Source organism: Diadema setosum, chromosome 21 (assembly GCF_964275005.1).
Source record: "Diadema setosum chromosome 21, eeDiaSeto1, whole genome shotgun sequence".
Taxonomy (NCBI): Eukaryota; Metazoa; Echinodermata; class Echinoidea; order Diadematoida; family Diadematidae; genus Diadema; species Diadema setosum.
In genome coordinates this window covers 10,445,214-10,470,686 of record NC_092705.1, presented here as the reverse complement: position 1 = coordinate 10,470,686, position 25,473 = coordinate 10,445,214, and the positions used below count along the sequence as shown (strand labels likewise).

The 25,473-nt window shown below is 39.3% G+C and overlaps 1 protein-coding gene across 3 annotated transcripts in view; it reads left to right on the top strand.

The window, feature by feature from the left end:
• LOC140244627 (ATP-dependent RNA helicase DDX3Y-like) overlaps positions 1 to 25,473 on the top strand; it is a 40,007-nt gene that overhangs the window by 1,717 nt on the left and 12,817 nt on the right. The window contains exons 2-13 of one of the 3 annotated variants that reach the window (XM_072324248.1): positions 2,840 to 2,867; positions 5,261 to 5,335; positions 10,245 to 10,310; positions 16,427 to 16,720; positions 17,312 to 17,582; positions 18,170 to 18,269; positions 19,508 to 19,643; positions 20,929 to 21,005; positions 22,359 to 22,448; positions 22,938 to 23,098; positions 23,709 to 23,853; positions 24,381 to 24,525. In XM_072324248.1, the coding sequence (XP_072180349.1) occupies positions 2,840 to 2,867; positions 5,261 to 5,335; positions 10,245 to 10,310; positions 16,427 to 16,720; positions 17,312 to 17,582; positions 18,170 to 18,269; positions 19,508 to 19,643; positions 20,929 to 21,005; positions 22,359 to 22,448; positions 22,938 to 23,098; positions 23,709 to 23,853; positions 24,381 to 24,525 (1,588 nt within the window). Of the gene's footprint in view, positions 1 to 2,839; positions 2,868 to 5,260; positions 5,336 to 10,244; positions 10,311 to 16,426; positions 16,721 to 17,308; positions 17,583 to 18,169; positions 18,270 to 19,507; positions 19,644 to 20,928; positions 21,006 to 22,358; positions 22,449 to 22,937; positions 23,099 to 23,708; positions 23,854 to 24,380; positions 24,526 to 25,473 lie in introns of all 3 variants that reach the window. The other 2 variants (XM_072324247.1, XM_072324249.1) reach the window with 2 other exon arrangements.

Below are 25,473 nucleotides of genomic sequence, written 5' to 3'. Positions count from 1 at the left end.
AAAACTTCTCATTTATAGTAATGACATTTGCTGGGTCAGTTTTTCGTTTCTTAAGACAAGACACCATCGATACATACGCTATATAGCGTATGTATCAATCGTGTCTGTCTAAAGAAGTGAAAAACTGACCCAGCCAATGTCGTTATTATAAATGAGAAGTTTTTCGCGGAATTAGACATACTTGTCGGTCAAACAAATGGCATGTATTGATAACACACACATCAAAGAACACATCAAACTACTTCAAAAATTCATACGTTAAAATCATGTAAAAATATGACTTATCAAATCTCAAACACAACGATAGCTTTGCTGAATACATGGTTACACCGAAGGAGGAAAATCTGTTGCCAAAAGTCAAAAACTTGATGTAAAAATGCCGAGTTTAGTATCAAACTGTTCGGTCAAGCGCACTGGAAATCGTCGCACACATATGCTATAACGTTGTGGGGAAAGTATGGGGGTAAAGAGCCAATAATGATGCAGCTATGGTGTAGCTCCAATTCATGAATGAAAAATGACGTCGTGCTAACACGAGCGAGCGTAGTAGCGAATCACGCGTGCGCGGCAGTCGAACGAATTCTTCTACGTGCTTTATTCAACCAGAACGCCATCCAAAATTTTGACCTCCGGCTGCAGCAAACGTGTAAAACCTAGATTGTCTATGCTTTTTCGGGCAGTCAAATTTTGGCAATGGAAGGTCAAACCTTAGTGCTATTTAAAATAGTATTCTTACATACAGAGCTACCAAGTCTCACGCATTCTGTGTGAGAACGCATTTATGGTCCGTCTCATGATTTCACGCATGGCACCCATTTTCTCACGCAACGGGACTATAGCTCAAAGGATTAAAGGGGATGGCTAGTAACTGATCAGTGGGAATCAGTGGGAATGGTGGGGGATGATTGTTCCAATTCTTGTAGGATTCATTTAAGAGTACATTATATTATTGTTGTGTGAAAATTATTTGCTTCAGAACAGTCTCATATTCAAGTAATGTGCAGTTCAATGTTTCTAGGCTAGCATGCCTGTACAGTGACAGGGCATTAAACTGCACATTACTTGAATATGAGACTGTTCTGAAGCAAATAATTTTCACACAACAATAATATAATGTACTCTTAAATGAATCCTACAAGAATTGGAACAATCATCCCCCACCATTCCCACTGATTCCCACTGATCAGTTACTAGCCATCCCCTTTAAAGTGATAGTTGCAGTTGAAGGTATATTTTCCTTTTGTCTTTCAAAATAAGTAAAAAATAGTCACTTAAGTATGCACCAGATCGCACTATCAAGAGCTAAAAATTGAAAAAGCTCTCTACCGTGGGAGGGGGGACACCCCCCTCCCACACCTTCTCCCCGCTTGGTCGCTTGGCTCCCTCGCTCGTGCGCATGCACAAGAGCTGAGACGCCGAGTCGTGAAAGTCTCACTCATAAAAATTGGGGGAACTTGGCATCTCTGTAAATATTTCTAGATCTGCTTCTCAGTGCCGTCATTACACTTTTCCAGATCAATTTGAGCATCTGAAAATGAATTTGCAGCTATAAATACTGCTGGATGCACTCCAAAATACTGTTTTACCAAGATACGCTCATTGATCACTAGTTTATCATCATTGGTGTACTTGCAAACCCTGCCCAAGTTAACGAACTAATTACTATGACTGTGTAGAATCGCTGGCATCACCAGAACGTATGGTGGCTTTAAGGCCAAGAACCATATAGGACAATTGTGGCTGCTGTGCTTGGCGAGTCGTGGCACCACTGACCAGTACGCAGTAGGTGAAGCCTACTATACGGTTGGCGAAGGTCATGTTTTCGGTTCCATAAATATGTTTGTCTGTGTGTCTGTTTGTGTACAAGACAACTTGTGAATGGATGAACAAAGTTTCACCAAACTTGCAGGTTGTGTTCACAATGAAGTATAAAAGAAACTATCAAATTTGGGGGGTCCTGAGGTCAAAGGTTGCTAGGTCAAAGCTTATAGACATCATCAAGGACATAAGTTAAGCTTAATGACCTTTGACTTTTTACCGAATGACCCCCAAATAATCAGGGTTTTTAGTTACTTTTTTTAACATTCTCTTTCAAGTTTGGTAAAAATCCAAAATGGGGTTTTCCAGAGAATTCAGTCTCAAATCTGCAAGATTTTAGGTCAAGTGGGTGCTGTGGAACCTACTTAAATCTTTTTAGAGGATTCTTACACATGATTATTGAACTTTTCCTGATAAATGGGAACTTTACTTTTGATGAGCACTGTAAAGCTTAGTAGTTTTACAGATTAGCAACCTCCTTGGCCATGCTTGATCGGCGTCAGATTTTATTGCAACTTCAAAAATATGATCATCGGACCCAGTTTGCCCATGCTGACCCATGCCGATAGCATGAATAGTGGGGTTCCATTCAGTGTTCAAAGTTAATCACTCCACCTTCAATTTTTACCAAAGGGGGAGCCCTTTACTGAGACTAGGCTAGCTTAGCTACCACCCTGCACAATCAAGGATAGTTGGCAATTCTACTGGGTTACAAATTGGCAATTATTTTAATTAAAGGTCAAATTAAAGATTAAAGGTCACTCCTCTTTGGTTGTTTCCAGCCACTGCTTGAGCTTCAAATCATCGTGATAATACATTGTATACAAATGTAATTCTGGTTGGAAGAGTAGGAATGGACAATTGTTTGCAAAGATATAGTAGTAGTAATAATTGAAATGTTGCTGGACTTTGGTTTGAAAAAAAAAAAAAAAAAAAAATTGAGCTATAATTGTAAGTGAGTTTATCCAGTTCACCTCTGCTGACCTAACGTGAAAATGTTTTTTTTTTTTTCCCCCTACAGTTTGCATCTATGGATTTGAATCCTGGAGGTAATTTTCCTTCTGTGTTAGTTTTTTTGTGTTTTTTTTCCATATATTCATCTACTTTCATTTTTGTGTACATGCATTTCTATGTATTATAGACTGAGTGTTATAAACTTTACATTTGTACCTGCAAGGTCAACTATTGGGTATACTTACATTGTATATAATGTATCTAAAGAGAAACTGCCCGTCCCAAGGACTTCATTATATCAGGAGTCCACTGTAGTTAATTGTTTTTCCAAGTTTTTAAAAGAAGCAAAAAGTCCCACTGCAAGTTACAGTTTTAGCAAAGTACTATCCAGAGACTCCAACTCTCCCGCTTTCGACGGGAGATCTCCCGCCGAAAGCCCATTTTTGCAAAATCTCCTGTTCTCCCGCTTGAGATTTAATTTCTCCCGCCCTGGCTCTGTGTCTCCGTTGGAAAGGATATTACTTATTGCCATCGTATGTTGGAAAATAAGCCTTAGATACATTGTAGCACGAGAGAGCATCTAGAACCCTAGAGCTTCCCTGGACCCTGACCGCAAGGAACTTCGAGCTTCGCGCTCGTGATGTGCGCTTCGTGCACATCAACTTGGACTCTCAGTTTGCTAGGAGTTTCAGGTGGGAGAATCTCCAAATCAGGAGGTGCTTGGGGTTGGAGTCTCTGACTATCTTGACAAAACTGTCTTGGATTCTTGATCAAAAGGACGCTGGCACATAAATCTAACAGTTGCTGTTAAAGGTACTAGCCCACATTTGCAAACCCACGAAAATCAAAACTGCATAAAACAGGTCCAATATGACTTCAAGTACAAGTTATAACAGTAACATACCTCACCTGTTGCTCTTTGTCTATACCATTCGATAAAAGAGAGAAAATCATCGTTTTAAAATCAATTTTCAAACCGGGTCAACCCGACCCAAAATCGAATTACGAGCGCGGGCTATAGCTACGTACATTGTACATGTACCTTACACATGTATCGCATGCATGTAGTACGTACGTGGACCGGAGCTAGCGAGCGTTATACGCATGCATACGGTGCATTTTCATTTATTTTTATGAAAGTAATGGACTAATTGGAACGAAATTTTGCACAGGTGTTACTGCAATCATATTCAAACTCCACGCTAACTATGAGACCAATTGCTGCAGGTTTACAAATGTGGGCTAATACCTTTAACATACTGTAGAAAGTTCAAACTACATGTACAAGGCATTATCTACAATTCATAGTAAAACTTTCTCCTTCTTCATGGGAGATGTATGATGAATGAGGAATATTTGTGATAGTTGTATTAGCATACAAGTACATGTATGTGTGTTTGTATGGAGAAAGATTGATTGTTTTTTTTTACTGTACTTGATGAGACATGTACATATGTGCTATTATGGTATACAAATTTACATGAAAAAGACATGTGTAACTACTTCCCCCCCCCCCCCCCCCGACTAGTGATACACGTAAGTTCTTTCAATTTGACAATGATTTGATGCAATGATGCAATATATTCTTTGACAGTCTCATTTCAACAGAAAATAAATGATGTGATAACTTGAATGGTCTGTGGGAGACTTCTGGGTGATGACATCACCATCGAGTAGAATTTACACAAAACCAGTATCACTGTTTCAGGAAAACATGTTCAACGTGAATTCTGCAATTTCTTATTCTATGTCCTGTCGTTCTGAAATGACTACTGTTTTTGGGAGCATTTGATGAAGCATTTTGGTCGGATATTTTTCTGACAAACTGTTACAAGTTACTGAAATCCTTGCATCTGATTGGCTGAGAGCAAATTTGTCTGACAACTTTGTCGGACAAAATGCTTCATGAGATGCCCCCTGTTTTGACTTCAATTTCTCTGTTCATATTGGAAAGTCAACTTGACCATGGGACAGCACATCATTGTAATGCCTGTATATCAAGATTACTGGTGACATCATAATTGTATTTAATTATGTCTCGAGTTGTTTATAATGTCAGGGAAGTACTTAGCAAATGCACCATTCTGTTGATGGAGGAGTATGTTTAAAAATTATCTATTTGTTTGTTGGGGGGGGGGGGCTATAACATTACTGTAAAGTTTTTTGTTGGATGTGTGGGTTGTGTGTTTTGCATGTGTATAAAAATATCTATTTGTTTGTTGGGATGTTGGAGGGGCTATAACATATTACTGTAAAGTTTTTTGTTGGATGTGTGGGTTCTGTGTTTTGCATGTGTATAAACCACAGTACAGCTCTGAGCCACTTTTAACCTTGGCAGGTGGAAGTATTCGTTTGTTTCTAACTGGTATGCATGTAACTCTGTACAGTGCCAGTTATTTTAGTATTTATCCTAAGATAATGTCTGTTTTCATTTATATTTAAACTGTTTGTGCCCTCTGATGGCACTTATTCTTGCCTTTTCCAATAGCATCCAAGAAGTATGTCCCGCCTCATCTCCGTGGCAGGGCAGATGGGCCCCGCCCACCAATGGCAGTCCAAGCTGGTAAGTCAATCATTCCTTGAGCTTTTTGATTTGCAAATTTTATGATCCCTTCTACAGAAAGTGTGATGAACATGTGAGACTAATAATGTATTGGATATTAGTATCTTAGGATTTCATATACTCTGTTGTAGTCCAGGGCATAGTGATGCAGAAACATTTTAGTCGTATATTTGTCGTGGACTAAAGGTTTCCGTGTATGATGATATCTTGATGATGGAGATGGAGTACTGTACGAGCTGAAATTTTCGCGTACAGATATTTTCGCAAATTGCTACTTGGAGGACATTTTCGCGTGTTGTTTATTTCGCGGTTACGAGGGTCTAACTGAACTTAGTTAATCGCACGTTGTTATTTTCGCGTGTTATTTTCGCGGTTCGAAGGCGATTCGCGAAATTCGCGAAAATAAAACCACCGCGAAAATTTCAGCTCGTACAGTAGTAGTATTGCACTTGGAGCTAGCTGTGGAATACACACATTATATGTTTTTATTGAAGTGGGGCAAGGGATTGTATGGTATATATATCTCTTTCAGTTTTTGTTGTTTTTCTAGCTCACCTTAAGGACAAGTGTGCTATGGTGATTTTCTCCAGATTTATTGTGCATTGTCTGGCGCTTGTCCATTTTCCCCACTTCCTTGAACTTTCAGCCTTCTCTAAAACCCACAAACAGACTTTTCCACTCTAAGCAGAAGCCATGTTTTAGAATTAATTCATATGCACAGATATGGAACAGGAAGCACGTACCGGTATTGTCCTTGGACAGGGCTTTTGAATAGAAAAAAGTTCCTTTCCAGATTCAAAAGTAGACAGAAGATTGGACACCTGAGGGGTGACAAGGTTGAATGGGACTTAACTGGTAAAATGACTATTTGTTTGTCTGCCTTACAGAGCATGCTCAGTCTGTAGCAAAGACTTTGCAGGGATCATTCACACATTTAAGATAGTTACACTTGGACCCACGGGGGCAGGGGGGGGGGGATGTGTAGGGCTGAATTCCATAAAAAGGTCTTGTGCAGTTTACACTTTGATATCTTTCCATTGAATTCACAAGCAGTACAAACGAATTTCGCTGGTATGTAAATGGTTTAATTTAAAAAAAATAATAATAATAATGTGAGTCATCATGATAATGGCACGAGTGGCCATATTGGGCCCCAAATCAGCATCTCGTGAGTTCAGAGTGCATACAAAAAAAAAAAAAAAAAAAAAAAAGTAGTGTCACAACGTAGTGACATTGTATGACGTTGCCTGTGTTGGGGAAAGCCAATGTTACTCATTGCAGTTACAGGGGACCCCATTTGGCTCATGAAGAAAATTATCACTTTCATCATTAGGCATTCCTCAGATTGTATTAGGATAATATTCAGCAGGAATTGTCCTTGGGGGTAGGTAATACATTGTAATGCAGAGTCACTCAGAAGGGTACAGATGTGTGGTCTCCATGGGGGCCTTGGAGCGGGGCTACTACAGGGCAAACTAAGAAATCTCCAACGTTCTCTGCCTATGCAGCACTACAAGAAAATGGCACACATAGTGTGAATGCACCCATGCTGATAAGGCATAGTAAATACTGGTAGTTACTCCAGTGCCTGTGCATGCAGTAGCTAGCTACAACTCACTTACTGACATGCAAGCAAAGGAGCGCAATGTTCAGGACAGTTGCATTTTAAGGTCAAATTTGTCATGCAGCTCAGATTGAGCATCAAGGCACTGAAACTCCTTGCTTTATGTTGCTTTTGTTGTATTTTTTTTAAAGATATGCATTTCACATGGTTTATCATAGATGGTAGATATGAATATGTGGGTGTATATTGTGATTAAATTTTCATTCTGTCAACTGGGAGTCAACTTACGTATCATAGACACAAGGTACGCTGAGAATCTGGGGATTACTGGGTAACAGTTCAGTGGTTAATATGTCTGTTCATGTCATAGAAAGCTGTTTGATTAAGGGCTTTAAGGCTTTTGAAAGGCAGCAGCCCTTACTATCAAAGTGTTATTTGGATCTGACACTAAAGGAGTCCACTTGTTGCTTGAGGTCATGACTCATACAATTGTAGGAAACAATTCATAATCTTTAAGTTCCTCATCTGGTCAAGTATGATCTAGTAGAGGAGTATCTAAAGTTTCTTGCAATTCAGATATGCTGTAAGCATTGGAAAGAAAATCCCTCATTTGCTTCATACTGTGATGTTGCTATGTTTAAAGGTAGGGGATACCTTTAACAGAACTCCCAAAATGCAGCAAAACATTAAATATGAACCTCAGGGGACTTGTTTAGGCCACTGCTTAGATATTTGGAAGTCAACAGTTATCTACAATTTGAATAATGCACAAAACTCAACTACTCAGTAGTTCAGTGTGTCAGCCACACTTAAGCCTTTTTGTTGCAATCTTCTGTATTTTTTATCTATAAACACAAATCTAAAAGTATAAGAGCGGATGTAATAACATAGAGTGTGTGGCAAGAATGTATATAGAAATGTTTATAAGTTTTGATGAACTTTATTCACAAAATATACAAAATGGACACACATGCAGTGCATGGGTCTGCAAAGGTAGCCTAGTAATGTACTGGAATTTAAGGTGAGCCCCGAAAAAAATTCAATTCAAAATTTAACGGTCAATGAAAATGTACTAAATGTTACCTTCCACTTTCAATACTTTATGGGAGTTTGCTCTTCAACATACCACTGTGCTTACACAACTCTTCATTTAAGGCATGCAAATGGGATTCCCTACCTTTTTTAAGGCAAGATTTTACTTTGATGTCATTTGCAATCACACATGCACATAAGACATGGTTATATCATCACCTCACAACATACAGCATGGATGGGAAGTATAAATGCTTTTCAAATCTGAATCCTCTTAATTCAAAACAAGTTGATGAATTTTTGACAATTTTGTTGTACAACTGTACTTATTCTGTGAGCAATGAATTGCTCTATGTGAATTGCTCTACGGTGTATATGCCATATACCAAGCATAATACTTTGCACTTTGGGGCCTGTAGCGCGATTTTGTATGTGGTTGAATTTGCGATCAAGAAGCACATTGCCAGGATGAGAAAGAAGGACATGATTTATCATAGGAGGAAACATGGCAAATTAATTACAGCTTTACAATTTTATTATTCAAGGCGTAACAGAGAAAATTGTTATGAATATAAAATCACTATTGAGGATGTGCTTGTTTGTGGCAGAATTAGAATTAGGAAAACAAACCGTAACAATCACTTCTTGATGTAATTTTTATTCACATTGAGTATTTGTCATGGGAGAAGCATAAAGCTACATATTACCATACTGACAAGATGTACAAATGTCATGTGTACACTTGGGTTCTAATAAGACAGTGTCAGGTGTTATTTGTAAGGGGAAAATGCTGTACAGGAATCATTGGCAAGCAGCAGGCAGTAAAGTGCTTTGTCATGTTCTAATCTTACAGAGCTCTTCCATGAAAGAAGATACGTATGATAACAATGGCTTTGGATAGCTTGAATTTTGACATGCTCATTACAGACATCAGGCATTACGCACATTTGTTTACTTCTGTGGTTTCTTCAAGTAGTATTTCTTTCTGTGAAACACGCACAGTTATCTAAAGACTTTGAAAAGCAATGTGTATAGATAAGTTGTCAAGTGTATGGTCACCATTGTGACATTTTTTTTTTCTTTCTTTCTTTCTTTTTTTTTTTCATTTTTCCAGCATTGTGGTGGATTTTATGTTACCCCATCCTGTAGAAGCAAATTATGACCATCAGAACCTCAACAGAGACCTGAGAAATCAGTAGCACAGCTTACTGTGTACAGCAAATATGAGCACATAACCTTTTGATCTAAAGAAGTTCACAAAGTTGGAATAGATGGATAAATGAAGAAGTTATCCTGGAAACAGGCTGACTTGAGAGTTTCATGCAAATTTATACTGTTTTTTTATTTCATATTTGGTTATTTTGAGTTACACATTGTTTTGGTGGGTTTTTTGTTTTTGTTTTTGTTTTTGTTTTTGTAAAGCACTGAATGAAGTAAAGAAAGTATCATGACTTGTTTGTGTGTTTTGGGTTTTTTTTTTTCAGTTGATTAGTGAATTATGTTGATTCAGCTGGAGCATTTCTTATACCGGTACTCGTCATGCCATTCCTTATTAGTAGAGAATATTTAGTAGAGGGTATCTTACATTCTTAAGGGGGAAAAAAAAGCCTCCTAACCTTGAGTGTCTTCATTCAGTTATTTTGATGTGAAAGCACATTGAGTTGTCAGTCAGTGGAGGAGCAGTTTGCCTCAGATTTCATTAACTCACTCACTATCACACAGTCACGGAGTCATAGGGGGATGCACTGTATACCCGGGCCCCCCAGTTCCCTTCAGATTCACATGCAGTGAAAATGTGGTTTTTGTGCTGTTGATTTCACAGAGGGTCTTACGGCAACTATTCTGGAAATTAGTATAGTATGTCATCCTTGATGCATGAAAAACAAAAGTTCACTGTTTCTGTTGGTGATGAGTTTGAGGCTCTTGATATTTTATCAAGCATACACCATGATTGTAGAAATGATGAGTTGAAACAGCATAGTATATATTGTATATGATACCTATGGTGTTACTGTAGATGTAGATTTTTTTTTTTGTCCACTCCTCTCATATCAGATTAGATAATGACATTGATGATAATGATTATGATATAAAGAACCTGAAGAAATTCTTTGCTAGATCACTGATATATCAAGTCAAGTATGGTAGTTCAAACATCCACAAAGCCCCCCCCCCCCCTCGTGAAAAAGATGCACCATCTATAACAAACCATTATCATTGGTAACTGTAGTTCTTATGTCTTGTCATGCTATGGTGCCATGCGCTATTTATTATAACGGTACTTCCAATCTGTTTGTGCCTCCACATATACAGGTGGGTACCAGAACTTCATTCCCCCCAACGCTCAACCAGGTTTTGGTGGCGCCCAATTCACTCGAGGCGAGTCACTACAATATAACCTGTACAATATTATGATATGGCGTCTTCGTTTCCATTTTATTTTGTTCATGTGTGGAGTGGAAAGAAATCCCAAATTGTCCAGTTTTAAATGATAGGATTAGAAAACATGTTGACCCTGAGGTTGTATCAAGATATGCATAATGTTTGTTGTGGAGAGTATTTGAGGGTAGTTAAGTAGTCTATGTTTTATTGTAATGTCAAAGAGTTCAGATTGTGACGTAAGACAGCAGTGGACAACTAACCTTGTATGTATACCTTTGAAAAAAAAACCTGATATCGTAAAATTTACATATTTACCTCATTCAACATTTTGAATGTTATACCTCACTGACATGTTGATGTTTTCATTGAATGAGAGCTTGTGCTGTGTGGTGTTCAGTCCAAAGGACAGCATTATTTATCGCATGTCATCAAGAGTTGCATGGTACCATTACCTTGCATGTATCATACTTTTGATTCGTTTAATTTGATATTATGTCATTTTTTCTGGGGGGGGGGGGGATGGCTTGGCTGTAACATATGTACACTAGGCCTACAGAAAAAAAAAAGAAAAAAAAAAGAAAATGATGTCTCCCCCCAAAAAGACAGAAGAAGAATCAATTTTGCATTGAAGGAGAGATTACCCCAAAAGACATTTGGATCTTACAGACACTATCTACATTGTACCAGTATATAATTCGCAAAGCATTTTGATAGTACAGGGCCCCGTTTTATCAAAAGATAAAGTCGATAATAAATTCCCTTTCCACACAGGCTGCCATAGACTTATAGTTGAAATCAACTTTATAATCAATTTTAACTCTTCATAAAACAGGGCCCAGGTAAAGTTTTTGACGCCTTTTTCATGCAGCACTACTCGCCACTTCTTACCCTAATCTAGTTAGTTTCCACTTTCTGAAGCAGTGCCATTGTTTGCAAACACCTCTATGGTGACGTCAGTTACGTACTGTAGATAAAAGCTTTTTAAGCGCTCCAGCAGTCAAAATTAAAGAGTGCTGTTACAGTGGTGCATATACTCACAGTTAGACTAATCCATCGTATATACAGCTTCTACAAGTATACCAGACTGCTTTTCCTTTCCCCCTGCCCCCCCCCCCAAAAAAAAAAAAAAAAAATACAGAAAAATGTTCTGTTACCAGTAGCTACTAAGATCTTTATATCAAAAGGCTTTTGGACAATTTCATATCCTGTAAAACAAGGAATGTTCACATTCCTTTAAATTTTGTGAGTTTTGCAAAATTAAAATGCACGCTAAAGATCTTGTCTACACTATATGTATTGAATGTTAGATGCAACTCGCGAAAATTTCATGCTGCGAATAAGGCTGTCGGCTCCCATTTGCGAAAATTTCATGCCGCAAAAATATCATGTTTTACAGTGAATGTTTTTTGTGCTTAATAAATCATAATGATTGAATTACTTGTGAAAAAGACATTTTGTGGTCTACGCATTTTAATAGTCCTTTCTTCACTTTCCTTATCTGCACACATAGGCCCGAATTCACGAAGGTGGTACAAATGAAACCATGGTTTAAACCATGGACAAAAACCATGGAATGCCAAGTGTCACATGGGATATTTCGCTATGAAATCCGTCATTTCGTCGATGAAATGATTATCTTGTAAAGAAATGACATCATTTTGTTACTAAATGAACATTTCGTCTACGAAATTATAATTTTGTTAACGAAACAGTCATTTTGTCGACGAAATGACCAATTTCGTAACGAAATATTCCGTTTGACACTTGGTGCTTTATGGTTTTTGTCCATGGTTTAGACCATGGTTTCATTTGTACCACCTTCGTGAATTCGGCCCATACAGTGTATTGTTTGCAAATGAACTGCTTACTGTATGAGCCAGTGCACTTGTAGGCTCCAAGCATGGACTACATGTAGCTGGCTAGTGGCAGGTAGTGTTGCAAGTTTGTGACAAGTTTGTGTCAACAATGACATTGCATTGAAGAGTTCACATCCGTCTCACCCATAAGAGACTGAGCCAACACATAGGCAATAAATAGAGAGATTTAATCAAGTCTACAACTATGTGAATAGCGACTGTATTTGAGTTTATTCTACTTACCTATACCTTCTGGTGACAAATATATGTATGAGCAAAAGAGCTAGGGAAGAAAAACTGTGAAAAATGTATTACACTTGACAATGCGTAACGAGTTAAGCACTTCTGGCAGAAATTACATTCATTTCTATAAGTGGGTCTGGAAGATCTAGACCAATGCCAAAACATTTTGTATGCACATTGTACCGTGCCACACACTGATCAGAAACATCAACATTCAAAAATTGTTAGTGGTTGTCACCTGCCCGCCTTGGTTTTGCTTTGACAATCTCTACTTTTTAAAAATCCTCTCAGATTTTTTTTTTTTTTTTTTCTGGCTTGTGTGTAAAACACCGATGTGATGAGAGTTCAGAGTTTAATCTGATTTCAGATTTTTTTTTTTTATTATTATATTTTTTCTCTCTCTCTTTTTTTTTTTTTTTTTTTTGGGGGGGGGGGGGGGCCAGGTCAAATACATTGTAAATTGAAATGTTCACAGTTTGATGTACAATTCGACCTCGATTATCCAGCCATGTCGGGACCAGCACTCATCCGGATAAGTGAATTGGCCGGATATGGGACAACATAGCTGCCGTCCAAGCTGCCGTCCCAGTGCACTAGCAGCTAGGCAGGTATTGTACCCCGCAAGGGTGGTGTAATCTATGCTAGCCTGCGCAAAATTGTAGTCCCTTCTTCACAAAAATAAAGTGTATGTTTATGTGAAAATCATACATATTTTATCTCATTAGATACTGAGAAACCTATTATGCACATCTTATGAAATTAGTGAAATAGATCCATGAAAGTCAGTTTTTTCTCAATTTTTGGATGAAAAAAAAAAGGTCCTTTACTGTGTGAACGCGTCCGGATAATAGAGATTTCCGGATAAAGGGAGGCCGGATGATCGAGGTCAAACTGTACTTCAAACGTTTTTATTCATAAGTTTCACATTTGAAGTACACTCACACCCTTGATAAAAGAGGCTGGTCATAGCATCATCTTTAAGTCATTTGATATGATATGAGTCAGGGTAATGTACAATGTACACACCTCTGACGTGTTTATGTGACTCTTGTTAACAGAAATGAGTTTGGTTGGCTTTGAAGATAAACATGAAAATTTTAAAAGCGTAACAACCTACAAGTAGGTTATGTGCTACATATCTGTGGTACTCTTTTGGGATCTCGTATCATGAAGAACAAAAAACAAAACAAATGAAAATGTGCCAGAGAGATTGAGGTGCTCTCTTTGGTAACAAAAATGCTAGCAGTACACCATCCTTTTTGCTTGGCACATGCAGGCCTTCCAGCTGTATTTCACATGTAGACAGTCACATATATGCACAACTCCTGTCTAGCATGGTTATTATACGCAGCTGACGTCACAATCTCACTGGGGTCTATGAGGGAAATGACCAACTGGCAGCCCACTTGTTGCTTTTAGAAAGCTCTTATTTTGTGGCTGATATTGCAAAGTTTGCCAGGACCAGGCATGGCTGTGAAATAGCCCTTCTTTTTTAACCTTACTGGAAATGTTAAATTTAGAGCTCTAAATTTACCTCCTGGAACATCATAGAATTTGTGCTACACTGTACATGGGGGTACTCTCCTGTAATGAACAGGCAACTGTTTGATGACATCATTAATGTTCATGCATGCTGTGGTAGATAGGTGATTGTGCATGGATGGGGGCGCCACCTGCCATGGTAATGGTTGCCAATTTTTTTTTTTTTTTTTTTTTTGCAAACTATTGCCCCGTAGATAATCTTTGCCCTTTATTTCATCTCAGTGTGCTTGCATGTGATACTTGTGTGTTATCAGGAAAAAAAAAAAAAAAGTGACATCTACTGTACCTCAAAAAGAATTTCTTCAGGCAGTTGGAATATATACCAAGCCTGTGTTATCTGTTTTATCAAAATTTTCCCCGTTTTTTCCCTCTTTGTTTTGTATTCAGTTGCCGTGCATGAAGCATCTTCCTTTTGCCTCCAGTTAAAAAAAAAGAAAAAAAAGAAGAGATTATTAGATCATGCTGATCTTGCTTTGTGGCCATTCATTGATTGTTGTGATGTTTGCACCATGCAATGTCATGTCTAATTGTTGTTCATGAATTTTTGTAGGCTAGTTTTTTGAAGCTTCTGTAAACTATCACCTGCTCTAGAACATGGCACTCTTTCAAGGTACACATGTAATGCAAAAATTGGGTCATTAAGGAGACTCCACAGTATTTTGTAAGAATAGTAGTAGATGAGGGAAATTTTACATAAAAAGATCACTGAGGGACTCCAAAGCAGCAAGACAGCAGATGTACTTCCGTTTTTCTTCAGCCAGAATAGAATCTTTGATATGATATGTGACAGGCATAAAATGCAGACATTAAAAAGAGATCACCATTATAACGCTTCACATCATTGCAAAAAAAAAAGAAAGAAAAGATAAATAGATTAATAAATTAATATTTCGTTGTCTTGCCCACATCGACTATAGTAGGCAGTGGCACCATACTTCAAATAGGCAAGTGCCCATTTACTTCGGTTTTAGTTACCCTTTAATAGCGAGGAGGCAAGTGGATTTGTGACACCCAGTGTTGAAGTTTGCATTCCATCATAGAGTGGACAAGCTTTTTTACAGTACACAAATGAAAACACCAAAACCTGGAGGTGAAAATAACAGGTTATTTGCCCCTTCTGTGAGAACTATAACAGGCATGTACACTGGACAATGTGTGTTAGTCTCATTTGGCATATTACCTTTGACTGAATGAACGAGAAACCTGTATGTACAAATGTGTGTGTGTGTATTTTCCAATCATATATTCATTGTCTTTCATAATGCATATTTATCGCTGGATGTTGTTACAATTCCTTTATTGCACATACTGTCCTTATTTGTTTCATGGTATGAATGGGGGCGGTGCAGAACGTGTGGGGGCAAAGTTTAAAGACTTGACACCATTCTCATTCTAGTGCTGCCCAGCTGTATTTGCAAATCTTGTTTTATGGGATAATCAAGGGGAATTCCATGCAGTGTCATCTCCATTTCTTTAACAGTTGGACTGTTGCCATCAGAACATTTCATCGGGCATTCATATTTGCAGCATTGGCCATACTATTGTCAAACTATAACAGATGGATAATTCCCATTGTCCTGAGAAACACATACAGTTTTTAGGAAAACATACAATCAAGTCTAGATCAGTTTATTTCAGTTGGGGAAAAAAAAAAGTTAGTAATCATACTCATGAAATGTTCAGTGATAAGATTCTACTGTAGGCTTTGTACACATGTGTTGTGTACAATGTACTGTTTGTATTTATCCCTGAAGGCTACATGTCCAAACAATGTTCAGTTGTATTTGAAACACCTGTGTTCTCAAATGCTTTGAAGCTTTAAATAACAATAGAAAAATATTTAAGTGCGACAAATCCTATCTACAGAAATTCTTCCTCGCAATTTCAAATTTTGTATAATCAGTTGTGGCGTGATACCTGTCTGTGATTTGTATGATGTGGTACGCATCTGCTGCTTGTAATGTTAGGAAATATTTGGCCCTCATATAAATTGTTTGGCTAAAGAAGTGTCTGACGTTTTTACAACTATGCGAGGCATCCATTGTTGATTTGTAAGCATGTATTACCCACATGATTCAGAACTATACATTTCCCTGTACCACCAAAAGAAGAAAGATTAAAGATATGAGCAACATTCACTCAATTCCTCAATACAAACTGTGTCCATTTTGTGTTCCAAGCCATTTAATTGCAAAAGGTCAAAGTAGAAGAGAGATACAGTGTTTGTGAAGAAGGAAAAACATGTTAAATGTACTGATAACTGATTGATGTCACAGAAGTGGTATATGTTGCTTTTCTGTTTATAAGGCAGTTTTATGTAGAAAAGTGATTGCCATACTATTGACCAAAAAAAAAAAAAAAGAAGAAATCATTTGTGAATAACGTAGACTTGCTTCCAGCATCACACATATGTATATTTTGTTTCCTTTTCCCATGTTTCATGTTTTTTCTCCTATCTTTGCTCCCCTGCAGCTCCGATGAACTATGCCACGCCTCCCCCACCCTTCAGTGCCCCACCCCCACAGGCCCAGGGCTACAGTGGTGGCTACGACAGTGGACCAGGTGGCGGCTACGGCCGTGCTGGCTACAATAACCAGGGACGCGGCGGCTACAACAGGGGCGGCGGCTACAACAGAGACAACCGAGGGGGTGGATATGACCGCAACCAGTCCAACAGCTACAACAATCGCAGCGGCGGCGGCGGTGGTGGTGGTAGATACAATGATCGCCAAGGAGGATCATACCAGAACAGAAACAACTACCAAGGTAAGTCTTCTAAAAATGCCTTTTTTTTTTCAAGGATCATTTCTAATTTCCCTACACCTGGTTTCAAGTATAGAAAAATAATAATAATTAAAAAGAATAAAAGTAGCATTGAAAGTAGTAGTTTTATGACAGTGTTAAATTTGATATTACTTTGGAGATTTTAAAAAAGAAAAATAATTACCAGGGAAAACCATTAGTAATTAAGATCTAAATGCATTAATGTGCAGTAGCTTCTGTTGTTTTATTTGGTAAATACAGTCAATTCCATGTTAGTTGGCTGCGCATATGCTAAATAATTGGTTAGGTTAATGAAAATTTAAAGTCCCAATTTGCATTCATATCCTGACATGTGCTATTCCTCTGTATGCACAGGAGTCAGATATCACTTGAGTTGATATGATTTCCTCAGTTCTTGGAAGATTGACTTGTACATAGTTGAATGTATGCTTATGGATTCAAGCTGATATTTGACACACCATTGTAGAGTACATAATGCAAAATTCTAAGCGAATCCATAAAGATGATACTACAGAACCAATTATCTATGCAAGATATTAAAGTCTTTGCACTGAACATTTGATGATGGAGAAGGTGGTGGTGGCGGCCGTGTTGGTGGCTACAACAGCCCACAGGGGGGCCCCCCAGGTGGTCCTGGTGGCTACGGTGCTCGAGGGGCCTACAACAACAGCCGCCTCGACTGGGGACGTGGCGGTGGCGGCGGCGGTGGCGGAGACAGCTTCTGGAGCAATCGCGGAGAGCAGAACTGGGGGCGGGCGGAGGATTTCCGCGGCCGAGACGTGCCTCGTGTAGAGCAGGAGGAGGACTGGACCAAGCCCCTTCCAAGAAATACTCGTTTGGAGAAGTGAGTAGCTTTTCATCTGAGCAGTACCCTGTGCAAATGCATTGGTATCAGCGAACACCGTTCCGGTGGCAGAAATCTATTACATAGCTGCAATTAGAAACAGTTGCTTTGATTCAGAGTATGCTGTTCCAGAACTCACTCAAGCCCTTTAACTTTAAATTCTGTGTTGTAAAATACTCAAGGCATGCCAAAGAGGCTGAAATGTCTCTGTACAAAATTTGGAAGTATGTGATACAAATTGTGTATGTTGCTGTTTTTGTCTCAGATATGGAGCATCCCCTGAAGCTGTTAGCCTTCCTTTTGCCCAATTTGAAATGGATATGCCCTACTGAATGATAATGTTTCAGTATAGCATTTGTAATACTGCAAATGCAGCATGTCAGAGTACATGAGTGTGTGTCATAATTTGGGATGTTGACTTTCAACGAAACTACAATGTAAGAGGCCCTTAGTTTGACAGGTGAAAGTATATTTTCTGTTCGATGATTTCATTTTGTCAATCAGTTGCAATGTAGACATCTCGACGGAAGAATTTCATGAATTTGAATGATTTCATTGTTGTTTGGATTCTGATTCGTAACATTCAGCGAACTTTTTGAGTCTTCAAACACGGGAATCAACTTTGACAAGTATGCGGACATACCTGTAGAGGCTACTGGAACAGACACACCGAAGCCCATCGAGCAGGTAAGTCCAATCAGTTCATCATGTCATTCACTTTGCAGAATCACTTGCAGAATCTACATTGCCCCTTATTTCACTGCTGTTATGATCTGGGTGCAGTTATCTCTGCTTTTGCCTAGCTTTGTCTGTAGTCAAGTTATTTCCACAATTTTCCCATTTTCCTTGCCCGTTCCCCGCTGCACAAGTATTTCTTGGGATATATTTCTGCAGGTAGCTGTCTCCGTTGTATTTACCTATCTCTTCAGTTGACTTTTTAGCTCTTGGTCATCTGTCTCTGCAGTAGAATGAATGAAGTGTTTTGTGTTTTCATAGTCTTCTGGGGTAAAGAATGATGCATAGTGATTGATTGTGAGGCCAGTGAAGAAAACTTCAAAATGCAAACAGTGGCATCCAATCAAGACAATCTCAACAAAGCGACGTCAAGCTCGACTTTCATGTGCAAGTGACCTTCCATTCCGAGGGGGCTTGCTAGAAAGCTAGTTCAGCATTACACTTTCTGCATGAGCAGAAAAAGGTAATTTGTACCAATGGGGCATGTCGATCTTTTAAATTCAATGAGATGAGCATCTGTGATGTAATGACTATGCAAGTAAGCGCATCCATCTCACAGCAGAAGTGATATTTGGCTTCATCAACAGCAGAAGATTGCTAATACTGTACGAGCTGAAATTTTCGCGTACAGATATTTACACGAATTGCTACTTGGAGGACATTTGCGCGTGTTGTTAATTTCGCGGTTGCGACGGTCTAACTGAACGTAACTATTTGCGCGTTGTTATTTTCGCGGTTCAAAGGCGATACGCGAAATTCGCAAAAATAAAACCACCGCGAAAATTTCAGCTCGTACAGTACTGTTGTAAATTCAATGCAAACTAATGAAAGAGCTGCTTTTCTTAGTGTGAATTTGACGGACCATCCCGATCACGTGGTCTACGCAAGTTCATCCTTTGTTTGAACGTGATTGATGAATTCCATAAATTGTTATGTCACGCAAGCTTATGCATTATGTTGTGTTAGAAGTGAATTGCCTGATTGAGATAAAAGAGAGGTCATTTGTACCTATGTGCACGTAAGCTACTGTAAAGCAACATATTTTCACCTTATGAAATTTTTGCGAATTGGAGCTGAGATTTACACAAATATTGGCTCTCATAAAATTCTCAAAATTAAAATGCTCGCAAACATTCCTTGTTTTTGCAATAATTCTGAACTGGCTTATTATCATTTTCTTCGTTTTGCAGTTCACTGACATTGACCTGGGAGAAATCATTCGCAACAACACAGAGCTGTGCAACTACAAGACCCCCACCCCGGTGCAGAAGTACGCCATCCCTATCATTAAGGCCAAGAGGGACCTGATGGCTTGTGCCCAGACAGGTGAGTGGAGTGCCGCGTCAAAATCTTATCTCATTTTCAGTATAATTGATGAACGTATTACATACATAGACTTGCATACTACAATGCTGCACACTGGCCCTGGTCTGATGGTCCAGGACCAGTAAAAATCACTGTTGGACCAGTAACTATTTCAGGAATGGACCAGTAAAAAGTTGTAAACACTGGGTACCTACTGGTCCGACAGACAGGTCGGACCGGTAGAAAAAAATGAGTTAGTGTGCAGCCTTGCATACTAATACAGCTTTGTCTTTGACTTACCACACTGTCGCCTCTGTTGTGCTACATGTACACCATGTTCAGAGAGGCCATGGCAATCACATTTCAGGTAGCCATGGGCAGAACAGGATGGACGGGAGACAACCTTGGGGGGGGGGGGGTGGGGAGGGATGGGCAAATGTGACAGGCCGTGATTGCTGTAGATGCTGTGTCAGATATTTAAACTGTCAAAAAATAAAATATATCACGGCATTCACCGTGTTGATGAGAAACCTAGTGAGCTGTAGCTAAATGTGTTGAGCACAACAAAACATGACAGCACATAATGGGCCATAACAAAAGTTAGAGGCAGTCTGCCTTCGGACGCGATGGGAAATATATTTAGTCTAACCTGACCAGACACTTTGAAAATGGTGTCAGATAGCTACATGTTTAGGAAATGTTTTAGGAAATTGGTGACATCAGCCATGCGCTATCCATTTTTGCTCAAACAAAATTGCACGGCTGACAGCTACAGAGTGCAATGGTACTTTTAAATGAATGGCGTGATGGGCAGTCGACCAATCAGATAGCTGCATTCTTTTTAGGTGTTGTATAAAAGGAAATATTACCACTGATCAGAGTATGTAAAGAGAAGATGCTCATTGTGTGGGAAACATGTACTGGTAATGTTCTTGTAAATGGCTGCTTAAAAGGCAGTTCAATACCTGTACACTCTACTGTCTTGATTCTTTACTTCAGTAAATCAGCTCTTAACATCAAGAAACCACATTGATATTCAGAGAGACACCAGGTCTATGATTGAGAAGACTGTATTACAGTCAACCTTGCCTAAGTTGAATCTATTTGGACGGAAGAAATAGCTTCGACTTAGAGAAATTCGACTTATGAGGGGTTAAAATCAATAGAATATAAAGGGAAGAGGACTTGGAAAGACCTTCAACTTGGGTGATTATTAGACTTATGCGAGCTCGACTTGGGCAAGGTTGACTGTATGTCGGTGTGGACCATTACACAATTTTTCCACTCTGAACTTTAATTAATACAGGTTCTGGAAAGACTGCTGCTTTCCTTCTCCCAATCCTGTCCCAGATCTTCGAGACTGGCCCTCACAAGCACTCTGTGGTAAGTTGCTACTCACCTAGGACAACGAATGCAGCTACAACAGCGAGAAAGTATCCCTAACAAAGATTTGATTTGATAATGGTTTATTGAAACAAACATGCAAAGTAGTAGCCCGAAGGCTAAATTATAATGCATCACATTGAAAAACATATCAGTTACATCAAACAGTATACAATGTATGAACATTTCAACAATGACAAATACCGGTTACATTAACATAAAAAATATACAGCAGCATATCAAAACAATAACCAATTCATACCAATTATTATACAAAATATATTACTTCAAAATGATAACCATAGTTATCAACGTACTTGTTTGCACACACGCATTAACACACATACACACACGTACACATGCACATCACATTCACATACCTATACAGATAAACCCATTTACTCATCTCATGCAGCCGTTCAACTCTTGCATACACAGTCACACATCAAACGAGAAATAATTATAATATCCTGCTTAATTAAGATAAAAATAATAAGCATAAGCAAAAAAAAAAAAAAAAATTATATATTTAAACATTGGATTTATATATCAAAATGACTGTTCAAACATTAAAGGGACTCTACAGTACTGGTTGAGGTGGGGATTCGCGTTTTGAACATTCTTGAGTGAGATAATGAAAAGCCTCTTATAAAATATGAAAGAGCATGTAATTTTAAGAAGGATTCAACGTTTATTTGATGAAAATTGGTTTTCAAATGGCTGAGATATCCCAAAAAGTGCTAATAATAAAAGGCGACATGCCACAACTTTATTAGGATCTCTTTGTTTCACCTTGTTTTTGGATATCTCAGCCATTTCAAAACCGATTTTCATCGAATAAACTTTTGATACCCCTTAGAACTGCATGCTCTTTGACATCTCATAGAGTGGTTTCTGAATATCGCGCAAAACGTTCAAAGCTAAATCCTCACCTCGACCAGAACTGTACACACTCTTTAAAAAACCAACCTCGTGTATCACATTACACACAACATACAAAAAATATAGAAATATGAGTGTCTTGTGCTTGATATCATGAAATTGGTGGAGGTGTGTCGGTTATTATTCCTGTGCTGCTTGCATTTTCCTTCCAGGGTCTTACCAGAGCATACATATAGCAGGGCTCGACACTAACGGTGGCCCGGGGCCACCAAAAATGCATGTCGGGCCACCAAAATTTCAGAAATGAAGAATTTGGTGGGCTGATCGGGCCACCAAAAAAGGTCTGATGTTCGCCTTTGGGCCAACAAAAATAAAAGTTAGTGTGGAGCCCTGCATATAATGCAGTCCACCTAATTTCCATTAGTGTATGTCATAACACTGAAGATGTATTCATCTTTGTGTTTTCCGCAGAGCGGATATCGTCGCAAGCAGTTTCCCCTTGCTCTCATCCTCTCCCCAACACGCGAGTTGACATCCCAGATCTACGACGAGGCCAGGAAGGTAAGTGTCTTAATCTCACCAAATGTAGACGGGGCGAAAAATAGTATTAAAAGCGGTTCACTTGGAAAGGCATCTCTCAATTCCATACCACATGCATGCACCGAAAAATGTCTTGCAGGTTTAATTGTGATCTTTGTCTTCTCTTTTATTTTATGGTGCATATTATAAATTGTTCCTTCATGTCTTGTTAGAACTTCACTAAAGGACATGAGAGTCTGATTTGTAGATTACAGAGATTAGTAGGGGCAAGCTAGAGTGTGGAGTCAGGCTCTGAGATTTGGCATGTGACCAGTAAGTTTGATATCATGCCTAAATGTCATGGCAACACTCTCTTTGACATTATGCACATGGATTCTTTCCATGATCTATTTTTCCTCCTACTCTTCTCACTGAAACCCCCCCCCCCCCCACACACACACCCTCATTTCCTTCCTGATTTTCTTTTTCTTTTTTTTTCTTTTTTTTTTTTTTTTTGTCTTCTAAATCCAGTTTGCCTACCGTTCCCATGTCCGGCCATGCGTGGTCTACGGAGGAGCTGACATCAAGGGTCAGATAAGCGACTTGGAGCGCGGATGCCACCTGCTGGTGGCTACACCAGGCCGTCTCGTTGACATGATCGAGAGAGGCAAGGTTGGGCTCGAGCACATCCGGTGAGTAAGACCCTTCACGAGGCTCCCAATCATCTGCCTCTTTAAACTTAAAAGTTTTTGTTGTAGTTGTGTTAGAATGGCCATCCCAGCCCCCCCCCCCCCCCCCCCCCCCCCCCCCCCCCCCCGGGAAAAAAAAAAACCAACAACAAACGACAACAACAAACATGGGTTTAATATGAAATGCAGCAGCATGTATAAACTTCTTAGACTCCTCACAAATACTGCAAGTTGGCTTGATGTGCCACATGGGTATTTGATTTACACAATGTTTTGTTTTGTTATGAGGAAGAGGTGTGACAGGGAGGGCACCATAAAAGAATAGTATCGAAAGCTGAAGTTGACACAGCAAATGCATACAAACCAAGCAGAAAGACTAACTTGTCCAGAGAGATTTTAGCGATAACAAAATTCATTTCCTGTCGAGATGTGGTTTAGCCCATAAAGAATGCTCAGTGCCTCAAGTTCTTGGTTATTCATGCATCTGTCCCCCCCCCCCCCCCAATTATGTAAAAATTGCTAGATGTTTATATTCCCTCTACATATTTTGATCTTTTCCATTCTCTGCTCTTGGAGATTATGATAATAACCAACTTTGTATGTTTTGATGCAGCTGGGTTGTCCTGGATGAAGCTGATCGCATGCTTGACATGGGATTTGAGCCCCAGATCCGCCGCATTGTGGAGCAGGACAACATGCCCAAGACAGGCGAACGTCAGACACTCATGTTCAGCGCCACCTTCCCCAAAGAGATCCAGGTAACGCCAAGTTTCGTGGCTCTTCCCTACATATGTGACGGCTCTCCTGGCATGCATGCTTATGTACAGGCCAATGTGTGTGAATTTATGAGACCACATCTCCCACGCATGGTTTGCATATACATTTGTATTTGCAGTTTGTGGACACAATTTCAGGCCGTATTTCTCTGCCATTTGTCAAGCACTTCGTAAAACCAGAAATGTTAAATACCACAGCGCATATATTTCTATTTTGCAAATATCACAAGAGTCAAGATTTGCAAAATTAAAATTGATTCAGAAGTTCTTGTTTACACTATATGCAGTTGAGTGCCATGGGCAATTTGCTAAAATTTCGTACTGCTAAAATTTCATGCTGCCAAAAAGGCCGTTGGCTTGAATTTGCAAAGATTTCATGCTGCAAACATTTCTTGCTTTGTAGTGTTAAATAATGTAAGAAACTTTTCCTGTGTTGTTTCGAAATCCTGATTCACCAATGTTTCTCTCTCTCTCTGTTCTCGTCACGTCTCTGCCAACGTCCAATCTAGCTCCTCGCCAGGGACTTCCTGAAGGACTACATCTTCTTGGCTGTCGGCCGCGTCGGCAGCACCAGCAGCAACATCACCCAGAAGATTGTCTGGGTGGAGGAGTTGGACAAGCGCTCCTTCCTCTTGGATCTGCTGTCAGCAGCAGGTGAGGATCCGGGGGGCTGTTTCACTGAAGGCTAAAATCAATCCTGAGATCGATTCAACTGATCTTGGGCGCAATTTTGGAATCAGTCAGTTCTCAGACGTTAGGAACTTTTTCACTGAGCCATCAGGGAACCATATCTTGTGCCCACTTTGTCACGTTCCAGAATACATCTTGTTTGTCTTTGTATCCTTCTCAAGTAGATCTGATCTGAATCTGTCCCAACTGTTGGTTCATTGTCGGGCTCAATATTGATCCCATGTTAGTAAAACAAGGCCCTGAAGGGACCCTCCGCACATGCCATTCCTATGCACCGCCCACAGTCGCCATCGCCATGCCATCTGCATTTGATATCCAGTCTACGAAAATGCCTATCCATGAAATACATCTCCCAAACATATAAAGCAGAGCTTGACATTAGTGGTGGCCCCGTGCCGCTAAAGATTTATGTCGGGCCACCTCATTTCCTATAAGGTTATCTGTTGGTGGCCTGATTGGGCAGGTAAAATTCAAAATGAATTTTTCATTTTCTTTTATTTCAGACCACTTTATTTTATTTTTTTTTTTCGGGCCACCAAAATTTCAAATTCAAAGATTTTAGTGGTGCAAACAGGCCACCAGACAAAGAATTAATGTCGAGCCCGTAATGCAGAATACTATTCTTATTCTTGCCCAGTGTACTTTCCAGTATTGTACTATCAACATGTATATAGCCCTCATCATCGCTTCTATGAGGTGCCCCTCTCTATTCTATGTTTTCCCCTAAGAGTACCCTTTTGAGAGAAGAAGTCCCTTCAACAAAATGTCCCTGTCTTAGTGACGCAATGTCTACCCATAGCCGGCAAATGTTTTGATGAGTGTGTGATGTTATTTGGATGAAGTGAAAAGTCATGGCTGGCTGCTTCTGCTTCTACATACAGTCAACTCAGACCAGACATGATGTGTAGAACT